The sequence below is a fragment of the Rattus norvegicus genome, chromosome 16 (assembly GCF_036323735.1).
Source record: "Rattus norvegicus strain BN/NHsdMcwi chromosome 16, GRCr8, whole genome shotgun sequence".
NCBI lineage: Eukaryota > Metazoa > Chordata > Mammalia > Rodentia > Muridae > Rattus > Rattus norvegicus.
The window spans coordinates 2837322-2859432 of record NC_086034.1 but is presented as its reverse complement, the minus strand read 5'-3'; the positions used below and the strand labels follow the sequence as shown (position 1 = coordinate 2859432).

At 43.2% G+C, this 22111-nt stretch overlaps 1 protein-coding gene across 29 annotated transcripts in view; it reads right to left on the bottom strand.

Moving 5' to 3' along the window:
• Erc2 (ELKS/RAB6-interacting/CAST family member 2) overlaps positions 1-22111 on the bottom strand; it is an 860860-nt gene that overhangs the window by 820826 nt on the left and 17923 nt on the right. For all 29 annotated transcript variants that reach the window (XR_010058279.1, XR_010058280.1, XR_010058281.1 and 26 more), the window contains one exon: positions 3406-4203. Coding sequence is in view for 25 of the 29 variants with exons in the window: in XM_063275106.1 (XP_063131176.1) it covers positions 3406-4062 (657 nt within the window). In the remaining 4 variants the exon portion in view is untranslated. The remainder of the gene's footprint in view (positions 1-3405; positions 4204-22111) is intronic.

Below are 22111 nucleotides of genomic sequence, written 5' to 3'. Positions count from 1 at the left end.
TGGAGTCAGGTCCTTGAAGGGGATTGTGAAAGCCAAGCTGAGCAGTTTGCTCTCCTACACACTACACCACTGCCATCCACTGCGCCCATCAGAAGCTCAGATCAACAGCTCTGCTCAATCTGTGACTGAACTTCTCAAAATATGAGTCAATAAACCCTTTCTCCTCCCATGTGAAGGAGAAATTAGAAACCACATCAAAACCACTTCTAGGGAAAATAAACTCTTAATTAAGAAAACTAAACCAAATTCTTAACCATTCCGTTGGAACTCGTCATTATGCCACCAAGCACGGCCGACACCTCTCAATCTGTGGGTTGTGACCCCTTTGGCAAACCTCTATCGCCAAACTATTCACACAACAATTCATGACAATAACACAATCACAGTTACGAAGGGTTGGGGGTCACCATGCCATGAGGAACTGTATTAAAGGGTGGGAGCATTAGGAAGATTGGGAACCACCATATTATACTAACTATACTCTCAGCTCAGGGCTCCCATTGGTACATAGCAACCACAAAGCTAGGAGCCCAACCAAACCAAAGTCCAGCTCTGCCACTTTCCAACTTAGGAGATCTTGGCAAATCCTCCATTCTTTCTACATTTACATCTATCTGTAAGGTAAGAAAACCTTTAGTCCTGTCCTCTGAAGGCTGACTCAAGTAACCAGATGGTGATGATGATGATGATGATGATGATGATGATGATGATGATGACAACGACGACGACGACGACGACGACAGTGATATATAACATTCTACTCATAATGCACGGCTCGTTATATACCCCCAAGAGATGGCCACTGGCCTTGGTTACAGTAAAATGGGAACAGCAACCAATTGTTTCCTAAACTATTTCCTCTACCTTCACATTTCTCAATTATTTGTTTGTTTGCCCCTTTCGGTTTCTTTGACATCTGTAACTGAGGCTGACCTTGAGCTTACTCCACGGCCAAGGGCAACTTTTAACTCTTGAACCTCCTGCCTCTACCCACCAAGTGCTAGGAACTGAAGCATTTGCCCCCATACCTGACCAGCCCCACTTTTATGAAAAACCTAAAACCCTACAGAAGTAGTTACTAACCCATGCCTATGTCTTCTCTCTCTCAGATGAAAACCACACACACACACACACACACACACACACACACACACACACACACACACACTTCCTTTGGCTGTGTCAACCCTAGTCCAGAGAATTAAGGAGTCAATGTGTCGTCTTCAGGAATCTCTTGTCCTGGAGTAGCAATTCTCAAAGCCAGGCACCCAGACTCAGAAAGTGTGGTGGCGTATACCTTTAATCCCAGAACTCAGGAATCAAACATGTGGATCTCTGAGTTTAAAGCCTCTGGTCCACATGGTGAATTCTAGGCCAGTCAAGGATACAAAGTGAGATGCTGGAAAGAAAAGAAAGGGAGTGGGGGAGGGAGGACCTAGGTGTTAAGCCTCTGAGATTCTAGATCTCCTGACACTCCAGAGGAGCCTACCCTAGCCTGAGCAAGAGGGATGCATATACCTGTAAATATACTTCTAAGAGGGGGTAAAGGGTTTCCACTAAAAAAAAAAAATTAATGTTTTATTCTTAGCCTTGGAATAGCACAGGCATTTTAAAATGCTTTTGACTAGAAACAAGAACAACAACAACAAAAAGAATGTCATAATTTACCTCATTATATTTATTTTACTTTGTCTCATCCATATATTTTTGTGACTATCAAAGACATGTAACACAGTGACACTATGACACACTGTAATTTTCAAATAAATAAATTTACATGCACAGACATAAATCTGGTGACAGAAGAGGAGGATGAAAGTCATCTGAGAGCTAACAGAGCAGAGGCCACCCCTCAAGCTTTCTACCACTGCTGTCATCACTGCCTAACTGTTCCAGTTACTTACGAAGAGAGCTATAGAGAGGGCACAAACGAGACAGAGCGGGGTGGGGGAACGTTAGAGTAACGAGTTCAGCAAGAGTTCATGAGCAGGCAAATCAGAACGCAGCACAAACAGCGGTGGAGAGCGTTAATTTGATTTAAGGGTAAAGAGCTTTCTGTTCCAAATGAAAACAATCCCATTCTCCACATCTGAGAAGCGATACAGGCCCTGCCAGTCAGAGATAAGGCGACTGCTCGTAACTCAAAGAAAGCCAACGAGAAGAGATCTTTGTCAAGAATGTGACCACAGGTGCTTAGCTCCAAAGCACTGTAGTCAGAGAATCCAATGGGAGGGTCAGCAGCTGACCCCCACAGAAAGGTAGAGTGTAACATAGGCCAACAGCAAGACCAGCTGTCAAAGAGTCATTCATTCAGGCTGGGAGTATCTCAGATTTCTACAGAGAGGGAAATGCTTCGGGGGAGTTCATGAGCCAAATGGCACAGCAGCCTCCACAACCCCTTAGCCCTCTCCCACCTCCAGGAAGAAACTGATTTAAGCATAGGTACATCTGATTCGAGAGCACTCGTGAAACAATGCTGTGTGAGACAGGCCTCTTATCATTGAGGAAACGGAAAGTGGGCGCTGGCTGGGCTGAGAGGAAAATGAGTGTTGGGGAAGCTAACAGTGGGGAGGAAGAGGAGAAGCAAACATGGCAAGTGAAACCATGTGCATGGAGAGAAGGACGGACAGAGCTCAGACGTGGAAGAGGGTGGTACAAGGCAAGACTGGCCCAGGTCTTCCAATAGAAGGTGCTGTAGGCTCAGTTAAGAGTGAATGTACGCTGCCTTCTGGAGACAGTGCGGATTAAGAAAGGAGCAGGGGGCTGTAAGAAGGGGAAAGGCCATATTCAGCAAGACTCTGAGAAGCTAATCTCACTAATTTTTCTATCATATAGACGATGGGTCAAAGAGGAAGAAGGCACTTTGCACACAGTAGATTAATACTGAATGGATAAAGGCTACAGACCAAGTTAAGATGAGCTGGGTTTCCCTTGCACGGTCTGAAACCCATTCATTCAGGTCCTGTTTCACGCTGTTGAGTTTGCTCCTTAGAGAACTACTTGCTCTAAGAAACAACGCTGGTTCAACAGCAGGAAAAATAAACAGACAATAAAAATTCACCACTCAAGTTTTAATGTAAAGTGTTTACTCTTGCAGAGATTAGCATTTTCGTCTTCTGTGCTGAGGGAGGAACATCTGCAAATGCTGAAAAAGAGAACAAAATTAACCACATACGGAAGTTGGCAATGAGGATGGATCTCCTCCCCAAGTCTGCAAGTAGGTGGAAAGGCTACCGGAACAAGGAAATCAATCGGTAGGACATAGTACTTCCTGCCTTCTGCTGTGGCATCCACGTGAAACATACTAAGCTTCCACCTTCTTTGTGGTACCCAACCTCCTTGGTACATACAGTAAATCTGGAGCCATCTGGAAAGCCTGAGAACACTGGGACAGGTCAGACCTACCTGGTTTTCTTCGTGAGAAACCCTCATCTGCTCCTTGAGGACAGACATGCGAGCAGCCTCCTCTTTCCTCAAGACTCTCTCCTTCTTAAGCTCGGGACTCCAGAAAGTCTTGATGCTATTCATGGAAGACCCCAGTTTGCTGTCCTTAATGTCAAGCTCCTTGCGAAGGAGGTCATTCTCTCTCTGCAGTTCTTTGAGCTGGGCTTGAAGATCCAACATCGTGCTGTCTCTTACCTGCCTCAACATGGAGGGCACCTGGTGGTGGTGGTGGTGGGATGAGCCACCCAGCCCTCCATGTTGATCCGTATATGAAAGGACATCTGTGTGGGAAAGTCCAGCGGAAGCAATATTGGGACTACTCCCCATGGCTGTGACCCGGCCTCCATAAACAGCTCGATTTGTGGCCCTGCCTAGAGTCATGGTGCCCTTTGGGTAAGTTGTTGATGCCACCCCTTCATGGTCACTCAAGTACATGGGTCCAGACGTGGCATAGGCCGCATTAAGGGACTGGATGTTCTCCATAGACAGAGTCTTGCCTGTCCCTCCCCCTCCCCCACTGCTTGTTCTTCGGTGGCCCAAACGAGGAGACCTTGGCAAACGCGGCGATCTGGAAGGGCTGCCTTCCGGATTGCTGATTGTTCTTGCACTCCCGTACATTTTTCTTCTGTGACGTGGCGCTACTGAAGGGAAGAAATGCTAGGCAGCGTGATGGCTTAAGCCGATGTCTCCTTCACTGACTGTAGACTTTCACCACATTCTTTGTAGAGGCTGTACCAGGAGATGGCTCCACTCAGAGATCTGCAAAACGATAAAAAAAAAAATTAAAAACAAACTTCTCTAGAATTCTAACTACAATTGCATTGCATCTTAAATATATATTAATAAAAGTAGTAAAATGCCCTCCTAGAAAACACAAGGTCCTGGGTTCAATTCTCAGCAAGGAAAAAAGTCCATCTAGATAGATATAGAATGAAAAGTATATAGAAATGAATAATAATAAGTGAGCGACAAAAGGGTAAATGATGGATGATAGATCGATAAATGATATTCAGTAGTTGATAGATAAATGATAGATAGATAGATAGATACATAGATACATAGATAGATACATAGATACATGATAGATGATAGATAGATGGATAGATAGGAGATAGATAGATAGATAGATAGATAGATAGATAGATGATAGATGATAAATGATAGATACATATATACATAGATACAGGATAGATAGATAATAGATGATAGATGATAGATACATAGATACATAGTACATGATAGATAGGTAGATAGATAGATAGATAGATAGATAGACAGACAGACAGATGGTAGATGAGACAGGCAGGCAGACAGACAAGTGGATTAAACATTTAAAATAAATCTTCCCACCCTGCCTCCAAAGTCAAAAGCTATCAAAGGCAAATTCTTTTTTCCTTAAGAAAATTAAGTTCTCCTCTTGATATGTACTAAGTAGGGTTAGGAAACGCAAAATTTCACCACCTAGACAATAAAAATAAAGTAACCCATATTTAAGGACACGGCCCTCAAATACAAATGCTTAACAAGGACTCTGAGAAACCACTGCCTCATTGAGTGACTAATATCTGTTGTGTGCTGTTCGTTCTCCTCCTGTGCCCTTTAAAACTCAGTATCTCCTTTCCACTGCACCCAACACAACCTCCTAGACAGCTTCCCACCATTCAGCAGACATTGACACAGTATTCAGAGCCCATTGGCCATCTCAGAGCTAGAATCAAGAGGTGTTTCAACTAGCACGACAACTGTAGGTATGGCCAGATTCTCAAAGCTATTGCCAGGGGAAATGACAGTCCTTCCTGTCTCTTCCCTGCCATACATCTTCCAGGCTAATCCTGCGAGAGTTCTTTCCCATATTAGTTCCCCTTAATCTTCATATGAACCTTTCCCCATACATACAGAAATGGCATGGGGGAAGAGCACCGTCGATTAGAGCTCCTGGTCCCCTAGCTCCTAAAGAAAAGTAAGAGAGGCTCCCTATTGCGGTAAGTCAGGTACCTCAGGACATGTTTTGTGTAGCCGAGGTCATAGAGTTGTAATTATTACTTCAATACTGGGACTCCAATGGTCTTAATGGCTGCCTCGTGGCCTCCCGCTCGCAGGAGATCTGTGTGCTTTGCTTCCCGGCAATAGGAGGACAGATTCTGGAAAAGGGCAGACTGAGGCTCAAATCTCCACTCTACTACAGAGTCGAGAGTGCCTCAGGCAAACATTAAAAACTGTCCTGAGCTTTTCACTTTTCAACAGATAAAATAAATACAATCTAACTAATTATTCTCTGAACGAGATGCTATCTATAAAATACCTTATTGCTACCTGACCTAGAATAGTCAATAAAGAAATTTTTTTAAAAAGAATATATTGTTCTTGTTTAGTGTCTCAAAACATTAAAAGCATTGACACATGCTAAGGGCACCTTTTATTTTCTTCTGCCTATCATTTCTTCTCCCATCCCTACACACTCCTTCTAGGCATGCAGTCTCTAGAACAGAGAACAGCTTCTGTTCCCTTAAACCGTTTCTGAATGCATCCTTGCAGTTCACAGGACTAGATGAGGCTGGCTCCCGCTACTCCATCCTGGATGGGACCCAGGTGAGACTATAACCCAAGTCTGTCCAATCGCTTTACTCCATTCCAGGCATGAGAAGTAGTTCAAGGAACAGTACGTGGCTCTCGCTGGTCCAAAAAGACTCCATCCCGTGACTTTAGGGGGAGCGAATAGAAAAAAAATGAGATCATCTTCGGTCAGTTATTTGTTTTCAAGATGGAACTCTGAAAGTGATGGCTGAATGCTCGACCCCAGAAGGGGGCACCAGCATCTTGCCCTTCAAGGCTCTGGGAGCATCACGGAAGAAGAGGCAGAACGGACGGACAGAGGGAGGGGTGGCACACAACGCTGACTTCCAAGTACTCCTGAACGCTCAGTGACTGGGATTGCCTGATAAATCTGTACAAGACTGGCCCTGTGCACATTCTGTAATGAAGTGGGAGAGAGTGGGCCCCATCCCTCCTTAAAAGACAACACATAGTTTATGGTTAACGAGGAGGGTATTTTCTATCAGCGATGTAGCTACTGGTACAGTATGCATGCTCCTTTAAATTCTCCCTTACCCATATTCATGGAAGCAACACTTAGTAAACTCAATGGTTCATTGCAAAAGAAGGCACGGGGTTGGGGTGAGATCACTCAGTGGGTAAGAAGGGCTTGCCCTGCAAACTTGAGACCTGAGTTTGAGCTCCAGAGTCCATAGGAGAGGGAGAGAGAACCAAGTCTCAAGAGAGTTGTCCTCTCATCTCTACAGGTGTGTCTCAGTACACACACACACACACACACACACACACACACACACACACACACACACACACAGAGTACACACAGTAGAAAGAGGACCAGTTGGGAGAAGACGGAATCACCATCAGTAGAAAATGGCAAGAAATGGTAGCGAGGGGCAAACACAGCTGAGATACATCAAATACACGTACGCAAATGTCATGATAAAACCCACTGTGTATAAATAATAAATGCTAATAAAAAGGAGGAAAAATAAATAAAAGATGGCCGTCTGAGAACTACCAGGAAGAGGGGGCCTCTGTGGGAGTGAAGCTAGAGCTTAGGGAAGCAGAGCTGTACTGGGAAGTTTGTGAGGCCAAGCAAGGAGCCGACCATCATTTGATATTCTGAATCTAGCTTTCACTGAAGCTCTACCTCGCCCCAGGCCACTTTAGCTACATATGTCAGATAGACCGACAGCATTGATGGCCCCGAGTCTTGACCTCTTCCTTCCTTCCATTCTCCCTCCTTTCTTTCCTTGTTCTTTTTACAATTATTTCTTTACTTATGTGTTATATGTGTGTGCACGTGTGTGAAGGTGAGAGGCCAACTTTTTGGGAATCGGTTCTCTCCTTCCACCATGTCAGTTCCCAGGGAGAACCCAGAACGGCAGCAAGTCCCTTTGCTCACTGAACCCTCTCGCTAGTGCATACTCCTCTGTTCATCTGTGTTCTTCACAATGTCCTCCTAACCTGACTCTGGGTTCAGTCCTGTGACTTGCTTAGGCTGAGGAAACGAAAATAAATGTGAGTGACAGAGAGGCTGTGGAGATAGCACCTGCCGCCTTCTCTCTCGCTCGTTCCCTTTGCCAAACCAAGAAGAGCGTGTTTTACCCAGACAAGAAAACCCACGGAACATAGCCAAGTGGTCCCTGCCTGCAGCCCACCAACCCGGAGCCATGAAAGCAGGCCCCGCCCAGCTGAGTGGAGCTGCCTCCTCAGTGGCTGCCCACAGAACAACCAAGCCGAGAGGGGCGGAGCAGCGACCACACTCCCTTGGAACTTCTTAGAATGTCACTCAGGTTGTGTGGCTGGTTGTTCTGCAGCATTGTGGGAGAAATGCGTGACTGGTGCCTTCGCCCATACATTTCTTTATGGCTAAATTCTGTAGGGCCCCTTACACCCTAAGGAGTCTTCACGTGGAGAAATGTTTTCTGTAAATGTTTCCCATTCTATAACGAGACAGTCTTTAAAAGAATTATAACATAATTCCTTTGTGTCATAATATATATATATATATATGTACGTAAAAATATGCTGTAGCTAAGATTTTTGTATGAATAATCTCTTCTAAAAAGAGAGTATAAATTCACCAATAATAACTTAATTCTGTTATATAAATGCTTAATGACACAGACAAAACACTGGAACAGAAAACTGAGACAGAAAGATGTTACATATTTGTAGTGGACAAGAACAGAGAACAAACCAGTGTGTGTGTGTGTGTGTGTGTGTGTGTGTGTGTGTGTGTGTGTGTGTGTGTGCAGGTGCTGTGCATGTGTTGTGCAAGTGCAGGTGGGATTTGCTCCTTACACTTCAAGAAATCACAGATATATGCACACACTAGCAGGGAGACTGTGGAACTCACACCAGAATTGCCATTCTAAAAGGTATTCATTTTTTTCCCTTTCCTATCTACAAGATCTGAACATTTTTCATAATAAAGACATGGTTTTATAATAAGGATTTTTCTGGGTTTTTCACCTATAACTTCCACAGTTAAATTACTTTTCTGTTTTTACTATGCTTAGGATCTAAGAATTAGGGTCCTGGCTGGACCAACGTTAGAGCTGGACCTCCCTAGAGAGGACTCAGTAGGACTTGTCCTCCTGTGTTCTTCCACTAACTACATCTAGAGACAGAAACGTCTCATTTCTCAAGCTCTTACAAATAACACAAAACGTGCACCTGTTCGAATGTAACCTCAGTGAGTCTGCAAGGCAGGCTGATGAGCTAAGGCTTTGGAGTCTTTCAGGAGCCGATTAAAAATGAATTCGTTCCTCTCAGAAATGCACGTACGGCATACATGGCACGTATCATGAAGAAACGCTCTCGTTTAAAAATCACACATCTACAAACTGGGTAGACGGGTCCGCAAGTCAGGGCACTTGCTGTGCAGGCAGGGAGTTCAAACACCAGACACCCACAGCAAACTCCAGGCATGCCTGCGAGCACCTGTAACTCCAGCCCTGTGGTGAGCACGGGAGGATCTCTGCCGCTTGCTGGTCACCAACCTAGCTGCAGGTTCGTGGGGAGATGCTGTCTCAAAGAGCTAAAGCAGAGAGTAACAGAGCAGGACACCTGACATCTCCGTCCACGTACACACTGTGCCCACATATAAGTACATACACACACCACACACATACACACCATAGTCACACACGGAGTGAAATAATGATTGTGCCTCCTCGTTTAAAAAGCAAACTATTCTGACACCGGCTCCCAGTTCCTCAGAGCCCTCTTTTATCCACAGTTAGTATTAGATTTAATGCTAGTATAAGAAATGGAAGCTTTTCCAAAACAGTTAACAACATACAAAGCCATTCCTATCACGAAGTGTTTGGTAACATAAACCCATAAAACAGGATAAATGTGGCTGTTGGTAATCCCACTTTTCACCAAGTTGGCCAGCGTGTTCTCATCTGTTATCTACTCTGTGTCACTGTTATTTTTCTTCAAGCACAGTCGAATCCATATGGGCATGTATACCTTCTCCTTAATTAAAAAAAAAAAAAAAAACACTTCAAGTTATAGCCCTATCTCATTTTAATGTTTGTGTTTTCCTGTTTCCCCAGCCAACGCAATGATTTCAAAGGAGCACAGCTTTTATTTAGCTGCTGTGCTATTTTACTGCTTTTACCTCTATCTCTTGATTCCTAATATTTCCACTGCCTCTGCGCTGACTCTTGCCTTTTTACTTCAAACGTTCCCTCGTCTCCATTCACATTTACACATGGCGGCGTTTTCCAGAGCTGTGCATACAACTCTTAGTGCCCTTTGTGACTAGCAATGACTTCTCAGCCGGGCCAGCAAGACACAGAATGAAAATGCCTGCTGGACAAGCTGAGTGCTTGCTGGCCCAACATGCACGTTGAACACCGCAAGTCCAACACCTGAAACCCATGAAAAGGCTGAAAGAGAGAAGTCACTCCACAAAGGTGTTTTCTGACCTGTGCAAATGTGCCACGGTAGACACATAAACACCTAAGTATGATAATAAATTTATAAAATGATTTCCTGATAATCATCCCGGATATGCCAAAAGCTTTATATCCCCATTTTTAAAGAATTAGCATCTGAGACTATAATACATGTTTTTTTTTTTCTAAATTGTCTTCTAGATGAGGGTCTCACTAGCCCTGGCTGGCCTTAGAACTATACAGACTGGGCTGGCCTTGAACTCACAGAAATGCCTCTGCTCCTGTCCCTGTCCCTACCCCTGCCCCTGCCCCCACCCCTGACCCTGACCCTGATCCTGACCCTGCCTCTGGAACACTGGAATTAAGGATGTGCACCACCACACTCAAGCCTTTCTTCTGACCTTTAAACATTTGTCCTATACCTAAATGCTTACTTCACTGTTAAAATAACTGACCAATTACTACAGACAATTCAGGTGTTAAAGAATGAAGCAAAAAGGGGTTGGGGATTTAGCTCAGTGGTAGAGCGCTTGCCTAAGAAGCACAAGGCCCTGGGTTCGGTCCCCAGCTCCGAAAAAAAGAACCAAAAAAAAAAAAAAAAAAAGAATGAAGCAAAAAGCACTCAATCACATCATTCGTCAACATTTTTAACAAAATGATGCTTTCTCCTTGAGTGTCTGCATGTGTATATGTAATTTTGGATGGGTCAACATGAAACTCTACATAGAGTCCCATAACCTCCTTTATCCTCAATGTGTTATTCCTGACTTTATCTCCATTTTCCACTATGCTTGAAGGCCAGAAAAATGTTTTATAAGACTTGATTATTTGTGACTACCATAAGAATCCAAAAGACGGATTAGGTTACCATGGCTGTCAATTTGATTGGGCTAAGAAATGCTTAGATTAGTGGCACGCGCCTCTGGGTGTCTTTCCAGCCGTAAGTACCTCATGAGGATGGTTTACCCACTGATGGATTTAAACCCAAATAAACTCTTCTGAGGTAATGAACTGTGGAAAGCAGAGCCATGTTGGAGGAAGTCGGTCATAAGGGTATATCATTCAAAGACTATAGCTCACCCTACCCCTTTCCTCTGTCTCCCACCATGACATAACCTTCTGGATCTTACCCTTCCCAAAACCATGAACCAGAATAAGGAATTCCTCCCTCAAAGGTGTTTACTCAAATACATTTTGATCGCAATGAAGACAGAAATCTGAACTGTCCAACTGGGAAGAGAACCAAGCCCACAGAACATCTCTGGAGACGAGACACCACACAGAAACAGCGCCGATACAAGGAACAAAGCATCCCAGCCAGCAGCAGGCACTAAGACGGACCAATGAAATAAGTCGTCTTGCACTGACGTCCAGTCTCAGATGCATGAGTGGCGTTCTACACTACAGCCAACATCAGGACCATCAGCCAAGCTGCAGAGCTGTGGGAAACAGCGAGCTATTGCTTAAAGCTCCTAGACTGGAAGGCTTTGTTATTCAGCAAGACCTGAGCCAGTCGCTTAAAGCTTTATTGAATGGTTATTTAATCATTTATTAAACTGAAGATATGGCACAGGCTATTTGTTGAATGAAAATGTAATAATATTGTGATGGAAAACATTTCACAATATTTTAATTGAAAAAGTTCCGGCTGACTAATATTTTGATTGATGAAACACTGGTTATCTCCCGGGTATCATGTTCTAGAAGAGATACAAGACCGAACAATTTATACTCCTGTCTTTGCCTCTGCTATTTCCCTTCAGAGACTATGCTCTTTACTGTCTGCATTCCTTGAAACTACCATCTCTTCTTGAGGCTACCAAAAATCCTCAAATCAACTAAGACTTCAACACTGCATGTTCAATAAATACACCACCTTAAGGCTCATCTTACCCCTCTCTACCTGTTCTCAACCAGTATTTCCTGAGCAGTTTAGCAAATGTCTGGATTAGTATAGCTGATGAGAATTTGGTTTTATACCAAGAGGTCTCAGCGATGTTAGAATGCTGGCGTGGCCTGGTGATGATCCCAAAATTGAGTGTATGATATAATTATTTACTATATAAATAAATGGCAAGAGAATGCTTTTCCCTTTGAGATAACTGAATATTTTCCTTAAAACGCTCCGACTTCCTCATACAAGAAATGTTTTTTTTTAAAGACAGATTAATTCCTGATGTTGAATGCTAGGGTGAAAAGGAGTTGAGTTAGGACATAACTTCTGTCTACAGGAAATTTACTCCCTAGAATGGGCTTTCTCCAGCAATTCTCTTGAGCTCAGACCCAACACTGTTTGGAGGAATGTTGGCGATAAGAACAAGGTACTATTAAATCGACCTCTAGTGGGGAAAGGTAAACAATAAAAGAATTGGCTAGAACCATGCACTGTTGCCCACACCTGTAAGCACAGCTCTTAGAAGGTGGATGCAGAAAAATCAGCAATTTGTGGCCAGCCTCAGCTATACGGACAGTTAGAGACCAGCCTGGGCTACATATGATGCTGTCTGAAAAAAATCTTTACTAGATATGGTCAAAGTATGAAAATTTCATAGTGAAACCCATTATTTTGTAGAGTAAATATAAGCTTACATAAAAAAATTGAAAAATGACTGGAGTTTCTGTCCTCAAAAGCTCGAAGAAAAAGAATAATTCGCTATTTATTGTCATGCCTCAACAATGAAGTCGGCAGTCCACATCAAGCAGCTGAGGAAAACACTGATGTTTGCCCCACCAAGGTCACACTATACAAAGGTGTTCCGTTCAAGCGACTCCATAGAAACCTAGTCAAATAGGCGATTCGGAGGCCATCGGAATGGAACAGAACAGTATCTTCATGACTACATATCTGCCTCTTTCTTCTAAAATGTTTTTATGCCATCAGTGACAATACACATAGTGGCCACTCCCTTTTCTCACAACGGAAAAGCTAAAAACAAGGACAGTTCCAGTTCTTGCCTCTGGAAGATTTACAGAGGCAAATGGGTCGACTGAAGCTGGTTACGGGAATGTGAAAAAGTCAAATCTGACATTCCTGTGTAAATTCTTATCCCCTCTTTGCTGCAACCAGTTTCCATGTATTTAAGGCAATGAACTCCATCAAGATGTGACAAAACCTCTTGGGAGGAAACTGCATTTTCCCTTCTACCAGACTGAGTACCTGATAAGAAATTTGGTGATTGTAGATTACCTTGACTCAGTAATGACAGTGATGACAGAGGTTGGATCACTGAAGGGCCACAGTCTAATACTACATAACGGGTTCTCTCCAGTGCTGTTGATAACCATTTTTTTTCCATCTCTGTATCTGACATAACATCCTTGTGCAGATCAGGTGAAACCTCTTGGGATGTCTTAACTTGGCAAATCACTAGCTTTCACCAACTGTAAAGCGGAGGATGTCATCAGATAGCAACTGAGGCCTTCAGCAGAAGTGTCCCCACCAATGTGCCTGACAAGCGTGCTACTGTATGGTTTTCTTTGTTCTGTCACTATAAAAACTCTATGAAGCTGTTACCATTTTGGAATATGGAATTTGTGAGATCTGTCTTCCTAGGCCATGAAAACAAGTACTTGAGTCCACAATAAGCTATCTCTTATCCCTAAAAAATAAATGATATGAATATTTGTGTGTACATGTGTGTGCATGTTCATATGTGTGCAGTGTGCATGTGGAGATCAGAGGACAATTCCAGGTGTCATCCTCAGCAAAGCCATCTACTTTCCTTCTAATCTTCTTCTTCTTCTTCTTCTTCTTCTTCTTCTTCTTCTTCTTCTTCTTCTTCTTCTTCTTCTTCTTCTTCTTCCTCTTCTTCTTCTTCTTCTCCTTCTTCTTCCTCTTCTTCTTCCCCTCCTCCTCCTCCTCCTCTCCCTCTCCCTCCTCCTCCTCCTCCTCCTCCTCCTCCTCCTCCTCCTTCTCCTCCTCCTCTCCTCCCTCTTTTCTTTTCTTTTTTCTTTTTGAGGCAGGGTTTCTCTGTATGACCCTGGCTGTTCTGGAACTCACTCTGTAAACCAGGCCCACCCTTGAACTCAAAGATTTGCCTGCCTCTGCTGGGATTAAAGTGCTACACCACCACTCCTGTCCCTTTTAAATTTTTTTTTAATATTATTTTTTTTATTTGTGGCTTCTTTAAACACCAAAAAGCTTAGGAACTTAGTACAAGGTCTAGCATTCATTTAGCTACAGAATGGCAGGAAAATCTATTGTGATCTGATGGAAAATTGAATGTTAAGCACTAAGGAATTAAATATACATTAGCCCCATAATCATTGGTAATGCTTGAATACCAGAGAGAACTACATATTTTAGCAACTTAAAATACATTTTTTTTTGTAAAAATACATAGGAGCTGGAGAGGTGTTCTTTGTGCAAGAGTGGATATGGTGCATGTATGATCGGTAACACCAGTTCTGTGGGGTGTGGAGGCAGGAGCATGACCAGGTTCATTGCCAGCCTAATTTCTGTTCAATGTGAGACATGGAGTAAGGCAGAGCGTAAAAGATTCAGAACACTTCAACTAGTCTGTGCACGCGTACAAAGGCACTGGCCTCACATAAGATCTATACATGCACAAATTACATGTGTTTGTAATCATAAAGTGGCATGAGTTTTTTTTTTTTGGATTATTTTTTTTTAATTTAGAGAATACTTTATTAGTTTTTGTAATCAAACCCACGTATATAAGACCTTACATATTTAATACAGTGTGTTACCCCTGTACAAATGGAAAAAACTTAAGTTCAACATTTCTAGACCAATATGGCTGTTAATTTCTGTACAGTGCCAACTCAACACAGTAAACGGGGATACTTTTTTCCAAAGTTGACAGCACAGCTAAAGTTTCAAAAAATTCAAATTATATATCTGTATATATATATTTATATTTATATAAAAAGACCAATAATAGCAGTGTGTTATGCATCAACAGCAGCAACAGCTTTTCCAGGTTCTGCAGTCATCTGAACAAAACTGTAGAGACATCCAGCACACTCCATTAAAAAAAAAAAAAAGTAAAAAAACAAAACCCGAGAAAACAGCACAGTTCTGTTACTCTTGTGGTACCTGGCACCATTTTTTTTTAAATTAGCTTCTCAATCATCATCTGGAAAGAAAACATTCTGAGCAACATCATTAAAAACAGCTCTGATAAAGCACGGTCACTACTACGTATCATAAAGCAGGTACAAGCTATTTTACATCCACAGAGGTATGATACAGTACTGTCCTACATCTATAATACTAGAGGATACAATTTAAAAGGCATTATTTGAGACTTGATTCTACTTTTCCAGCAGAGGGCCCAAAGGATGGTGTGACACAGCTTTGTAAAGAAACATACTCTAGACAGGATTTCCTTTCACTAGTGGCACACTTCTAAGGATTCATTCTCTCCATGAATGTCAGCTAAAACCGTTATTAAAAAAATGAAATATCCCTAGAACAAAACCGTATAACCACCGGATTCACATGAAGATGACCTAGTGGAGACAAGCTGGACCTCACCTTACCAACAAGCTATCAAATCTGTTATGTTTAAACAGTGAGACCTCCAAGGAAGGAGATGCCAAGTAGTGCTTCAAAGCTTCGGACCACAATCAAACACAGCATCCTTTTCAACAGAAGCAGAAGCTCATCTGAATATGCTCATGGATGCTGACATCAACATTTAATCATCTCCTCACTCATCCAGGAAGAGGGGGAGATCAGTTACTACTGTACTTTATTGTGTTCAACCAGATCACCATGTTACAAAAATAGCAAGCTGCCATAATAAAAAATAAGGCTCCTCTATCCAGCACCAGATAGCATCATTTTACTTTCAAGCCTAGAAATTGCACACTTGTATATAAACCAATCGAAGATGAGGATTGAGAGTTCATCTTGGTGGATTTTTCCTTTGATGAATATGAAGTGTCCTTCCTTATCTTTTTTGATGACTTTTAATTGAAAATTGATTTTATTTGATATTAGAATGGCTACTCCAGCTTGCTTCTTCTGACCATTTGCTTGGAAAGTTGTTTTCCAGCCTTTCACTCTGAGGTAGTGTCTGTCTTTGTCTCTGAGGTGTGTTTCCTGTAGGCAGCAGAATGCAGGGTCCTCATTGCGTATCCAGTTTGTTAATCTATGTCCTTTTATTGGGGAGTTGAGGCCATTGATGTTGAGAGATATTAAGGAATAGTGATTATTGCTTCCTGTTATATTCATATTTGGATGTGAGGTTATGTTTGTGTGCTTTCATTCTCTTTGTTTTGTTGCCAAGACGATTAGTTTCTTGCTTCTTCTAGGGTATAGCTTGCCTCCTTATGTTGGGCTTTACCCTTTATTATCCTTTGTAGTGCTGGATTTGTAGAAAGATATTGTGTAAATTTGGTTTTGTCATGGAATATCTTGGTTTCTCCATCTATGTTAATTGAGAGTTTTGCAGGATACAGTAACCTGGGCTGGCATTTGTGTTCTCTTAGGGTCTGTATGACATCTGTCCAGGATCTTCTGGCCTTCATAGTTTCTGGCGAGAAGTCTGGTGTGATTCTGATAGGTCTGCCTTTATATGTTACTTGAACTTTTTCCCTTACTGCTTTTAATATTCTTTCTTTATTTTGTGCGTTTGGTGTTTTGACAATTATGTGACGGGAGGTGTTTCTTTTCTGGTCCAATCTATTTGGAGTTCTGTAGGCTTCTTGTATGCCTATGGGTATCTCTTTTTTTAGGTTAGGGAAGTTTTCTTCTATGATTTTGTTGAAGATATTTACTGATCCTTTGAGCTGGGAGTCTTCACTCTCTTCTATACCTATTATCCTTAGGTTTGATCTTCTCATTGAGTCCTGGATTTCCTGTATGTTTTGGACCAGTAGCTTTTTCCGCTTTACATTATCTTTGACAGTTGAGTCAATGATTTCTATGGAATCTTCTGCTCCCGAGATTCTCTCTTCCATCTCTTGTATTCTGTTGGTGAAGCTTGTATCTACAGCTCCTTGTCTTTTCTTTTGATTTTCTATGTCCAGGGTTGTTTCCATGTGTTCTTTCTTGATTGCTTCTATTTCCATTTTTAATTCCTTCAACTGTTTGATTGTGTTTTCCTGGAATTCTTTCAGGGATTTTTGCGATTCCTCTCTGTAGGCTTCTACTTGTTCTCTAAGGGAGTTCTTTATGTCTTTCTTGAAGTCCTCCAGCATCATGATCAAATATGATTTTGAAACTAGATCTTGCTTTTCTGGTGTGTTTGGATATTCCGTGTTTGCTTTGGTGGGAGAATTGGGCTCCGATGATGCCATGTAGTCTTGGTTTCTGTTGTTTGGGTTCCTGCGCTTGCCTCTCGCCATCAGATTATCTCTAGTGTTACTTTGTTCTGCTATTTCTGACCGTGGCTAGACTGTCCTATAAGCCTGTGTGTCAGGAGTGCTGTAGACCTGTTTTCCTGTTTTCTTTCAGCCAGTTATGGGGACAGAGTGTTCTGCTTTCGGGCGTGTAGTTTTTCCTCTCTACAGGTCTTCAGCTGTTCCTGTGGGCCTGTGTCTTGAGTTCACCAGGCAGCTTTCTTGCAGGGGAAAAGTTGGTCCTACCTGTGGTTCCAAGGCTCAAGTTTGCTCGTGGGGTACTGCCTAAGTCCTCTCCGCGGCGTCAGCAACTGGGAAGATCTGCGCCGCTCTTTCCGGGAGCCTCCGTGCACCAGGGTTCCAGATGACGTTTGGTGTTTTCCTCTGGCATCCGAGATGTGTGTGCAGAGTGCAGTCTCTTCTGGTTTCCCAGGCGTGTCTGCCTCTCTGAAGGTTTAGCTCTCCCTCCCACGGGATTTGGGTGCAGAGAACTGTTTATCCGGTCTGTTTCCTTCAGGTTCCGGCGGTGTCTCAGGCGCAGGGGTCCTGCCGCCCCTGGGCCCTCCCCTACGGGAACCCAGAGGCCTTATACAGTTGCCTCTTGGGCCAGGGATGTGGGCAGGGGTGGGCAGTGTTGGTGGTCTCCTCCGCTCTGCAGCCTCAGGAGTGCCCACCTGATCAGGCGGTGAGGTCTCTCTCCCACGGGGTTTGGGAGCAGAGAGCTGCTCCCTTTTAAATTTTTAAACTTAAATATATATACATATATAGTATATACATACATACATACATATGTATAGTGTGTGTGTGTTTGCACACACACGCATGTGCGTGTGCATAGATACAATACGCCACAGCACATTATGAAGGTCAGAGAACAATTTTAGGGAGTTGGTTCTCTTTCTACCATGGGTTCCAGCAATTGAGTTAAGATTGTGAGGCTCACATAAGCACTTCTATTACAAGACATTTCATTGCTCAAACCATCTACCTTCTTCTCATTGGCCTGGAGCTCCCTAAATAGATGAGGCTGGCAGACCAGAGAGCCCCTGGGACCGACTGTCCTTGCCTCCCCAGCACTAAGATTATAAGCAAGCAACCATGACACCACCACATACCTGTCCTTTTCATAAGGGTTAGGAGATTAAATTCAGATCTCGTGCTTACGGTATCAAATGAGCTATCGCCCCAGCCCACGCATCTACTTCTTAAAATCAAATTTAATTAGCAACCTGACCCAAAGTGAATTATTTGGAAATGAGTTTCTTCTACCAGATTTATAAAAGATCGGGCACAGTTTTCTGGGACCAGACCACCCCTAAGGCTGCTCCATGCAGAATTAGGTCAAGTTTGATCAAGAGGTGCAGACTCAGATAATGAAGTCAGAGTCAGGCTCCCCAGCTGCCACATCCCCTACACCACCTCATGATTCCTACCTGTTCTCATGAGTCAGTCACACCCTCCGCCCTCTGCCCAGCTGTGTTTAAGTTCCCTGGGGTATTTTCAGACACTTGCTCTGACACTCAGGCTTTTTCGGGTTGTTGTCTCCTTGTTTCTCAACCACCCTGGTGGGGTTTTGTTTTTTTTTTTTGTTGTTGTTGTTATTTTTTTTAATTCTCTAAAATGAATTTTTGAGAAAATAAAGATCAGCTTCATTCAGTAATCAATAATGCCTACTTCCCATTACTGACCTCAAGAAGACCATTTTGAGCTTTTCTCCTCACCTATAAAAGTTTCTTTAGGAAATAAGGTAGTAATAAGCTCTTGCTGTTTTAAATACTCTTACATAGCTGAGAGAGAGGGGGGTGAGGGAGAGGGAGGGAGGAGGAGAGAGAGAGAGAGAGAGGGAGAGAGAGAGAGAGAGAGAGAGAGAGAGAGAGAATCAGTGGAGTTCCTGATAAGTTCTCTAAAATACCTGCCTGTGTATATTTGTAATATGCAAGAAGGTTAAATTATTCATACCCTCAAGCTGCACAGAAACAGATGTTGCTGACATAAGACGAACTCTGGCACCGCCCCCCCCCAAAGAGATTAGCTGACCAACACCTTCCACTTTAAAAGCATCTCGTGAATAAAACTGGAAGTCCGCGGGTAAATTCTGCTTAAAACTGAAGCTGGATAACAGATGGCTTCTCGAGCCTATGAGCGTGTTGTCTCTAATTGCATATGGATTCATAAATAAAATATGCCCTCATCCACTCACCCTTTTAAAAGGCTTAAGGACTCTCCAACTAGAAGCTCAGGGGAACATGACTGGGAAGAGCCTTCATTCTTGTCTCCCTCAAGTGTCTCAGACTACCACAGTCTAGAATGCTCTATTTTAAGACAAAAACACTTCCTGCTATCTGCTCTAAATTAGGTTAAGTTTATTTCCACAGATTCTAGCCCTGGCCCATCACCTGAGCCCTGCTGACAGACCGTGTGAGCTGAGGTCATCAGCATCTCCCAAGACTTCGTCAGTTTAAAATATCTCTGACTTTTTTTTCCCCTGACCAGCTCCTTCCAACTTTTTAAAACTCTGGGTCACAGATGACATTTAATCCCAGAATGAAATCTTTCTACAGGGAGACATGGTAAAGAACAGGACTCAAGCAAGTCTGCCCATGGGGTTAAGGCTGCTACACAGACGTGTTGAACGTGACGAGTTCAAGGCTCCTTAGCATTCGCTTCTAGTTGCCAACACAGAGAGATCCAGAAAGTCACATTAAAATCCAGATTCCAGCTTCTCTTTGGAAAAATAAATAAAAGTAAAGTAAAAGCTGAAAGTCTTGCGATGCCTTGCTCACTTCCCTCCATGACAATGACACACTGGAGCTGAGGAGCACCTGCAGGAAGGCACACACCCCTGCTTTTCCTATCCCTCCACACCCTACGCCTTCCCTTCTGCCCGACTCCCTCTTTCTATGTTTGGCCTATAGGGGGTAAAACACTGGCTGACTTTTACCACATGAAAGACCTAAATAAGAACTCATTCTCTCTCACCACGGACTTCAAGTCCACTCTACCTTCTTTCTAAAACGCTCCCTTAAATCCGTCTCCTTGTCCCCCACAAGTACTGACTGGCACCAGCCCATTACTCCAGCATAACTCTTGTTTGAGCTAGCCCATACCCTCCCGAACCACCTCTCACTTTGACACCCTCTGTTCTATTTCCAAAACATCAGCCAAACTGTGTCAAGTTACAATTATAATCACAAAAATATCTTCACCGCCCACTTAGAACCCTTCAAGGCTTCCCAGTGCTGCATAGATAAACCCTGTAGGTTCTCTTTCCCACTCGCTCCCTGAAGGCTCTCTCCGTCACCCCCTCAGAACAAGCCTTCTTGTTGCTCAAATGCATCAAGTCACTTCCTGCCTCTCAGCATCACATAGACCATTCACGGGACTCCTTCCTAATCATCGTTTAGATCATATCAACGGACAGCTTGCCTTCTACAAGGTCAATCCATTTGAGTCATGTTGCAGGCCCTGTGGATGTGAGATTTAAGGGCATAGCCCCTTCACTTTGCAATAGAAGTCTAGGAAAGGAGGTAATGACATACAAGGGCAGGCTGGGAGGAAGCCTACAGAATAGACCCTGAGTGTCCAGCTAAACTGGCAGAAACGACATAGGGGATGAGGATTTTAGTGGGAGTTTCCTCTCTTTTAATACAGTTGATTGGTCTTATTTGTTTTCATAAGCCTAAGGGACAACACACATGAGAAGGATAAATCTGCCTCCTTTTTGAGACATCTCACTAGGTAGCCAAGTCTGGCCTGGGACTTGCTCGGGCTGGCATCAGCTTCCCACGTGTTGGGATTGTGGGTATGTGCTGCTGCAGGCTTTTATGCAGGTAAATATTAATTGCACAGATTAATTTTATAGTGCCCACCTGTACCACCTCTGCCACTATCAGAACTTTGAACATGATCTACGGCACACCCAGTTGTCCACACATGACCCCCCAAAGCACTCTACTCACTCATAATGCATTTCTTGGGGTTTCTCTTCCTTTCTACCATAAGCCCCAATTTCAATACTCAGTCTAACATTGGAAGACTCCAGAGGGTGATACAGACCCAAGGACCACATCCCTATACATTTCAAATGTATACACTGAGCTGGTAAACTGGCAAATACAGCATATTTGTCTTCCTGTGTTGACAAATGTAAAGATTAGAAAGGCATTGCTTGAATCCTCAATTAAAACATTTACTAAACAAAATCCAATGGCAAAGAGAAGGTCTACCTACCTCCAAAAACCCTCCATCCTCACTGCTAGTTCAAATATACTCCGGGGCCTCACGTATATGAATTCTGCTAGCTAGCTCAACCGCTATTTCCAGATATATCCAAGTTAGGGAGGCTTTTTTCTGTAAAGGACGAAATGATGATGCATTTCAGGTTTTGTGGGCCATTCGGTCTCTGTCACAAGTGTCTGACTGCCAGTTCAGCGTGACAGTGACTATAAGTGATTTATAATCAGTGCACAAGGCTGCATTCCAATAAAACTCGATTTAAAAAAAATGTATGACAGCAGATGGATGTGATCCATGGGCTGTAGCCTGTTGATATTTGTCTATAACCTTGCAAACATGGGTCCCTTGGCAACCTTAAGAGCTGGGCATACTGCAGCAGGATTGGAGGCAATCAGAGTCACAAGTCTCCAGGTACAAGAGTGGGCTCTGGAATGCCAGGTTCTGCAGACACCTGCACTGGCCCCGATGCAGTCCTCCCCAATGGAGAAGCCACAGTCACAAAGGGCCAGAGTGGCCCTGGTAGCTCTTCTTACACATGGCTGAGGACACAGGAGCCATGCAAAACTGTCCTTGACTGTCTGAAAGAGTGAAACTGGGACTCAGTCTCATGGCCTTTCTCACAACACTGAAGTCACTTCCGAGGACATTATGTG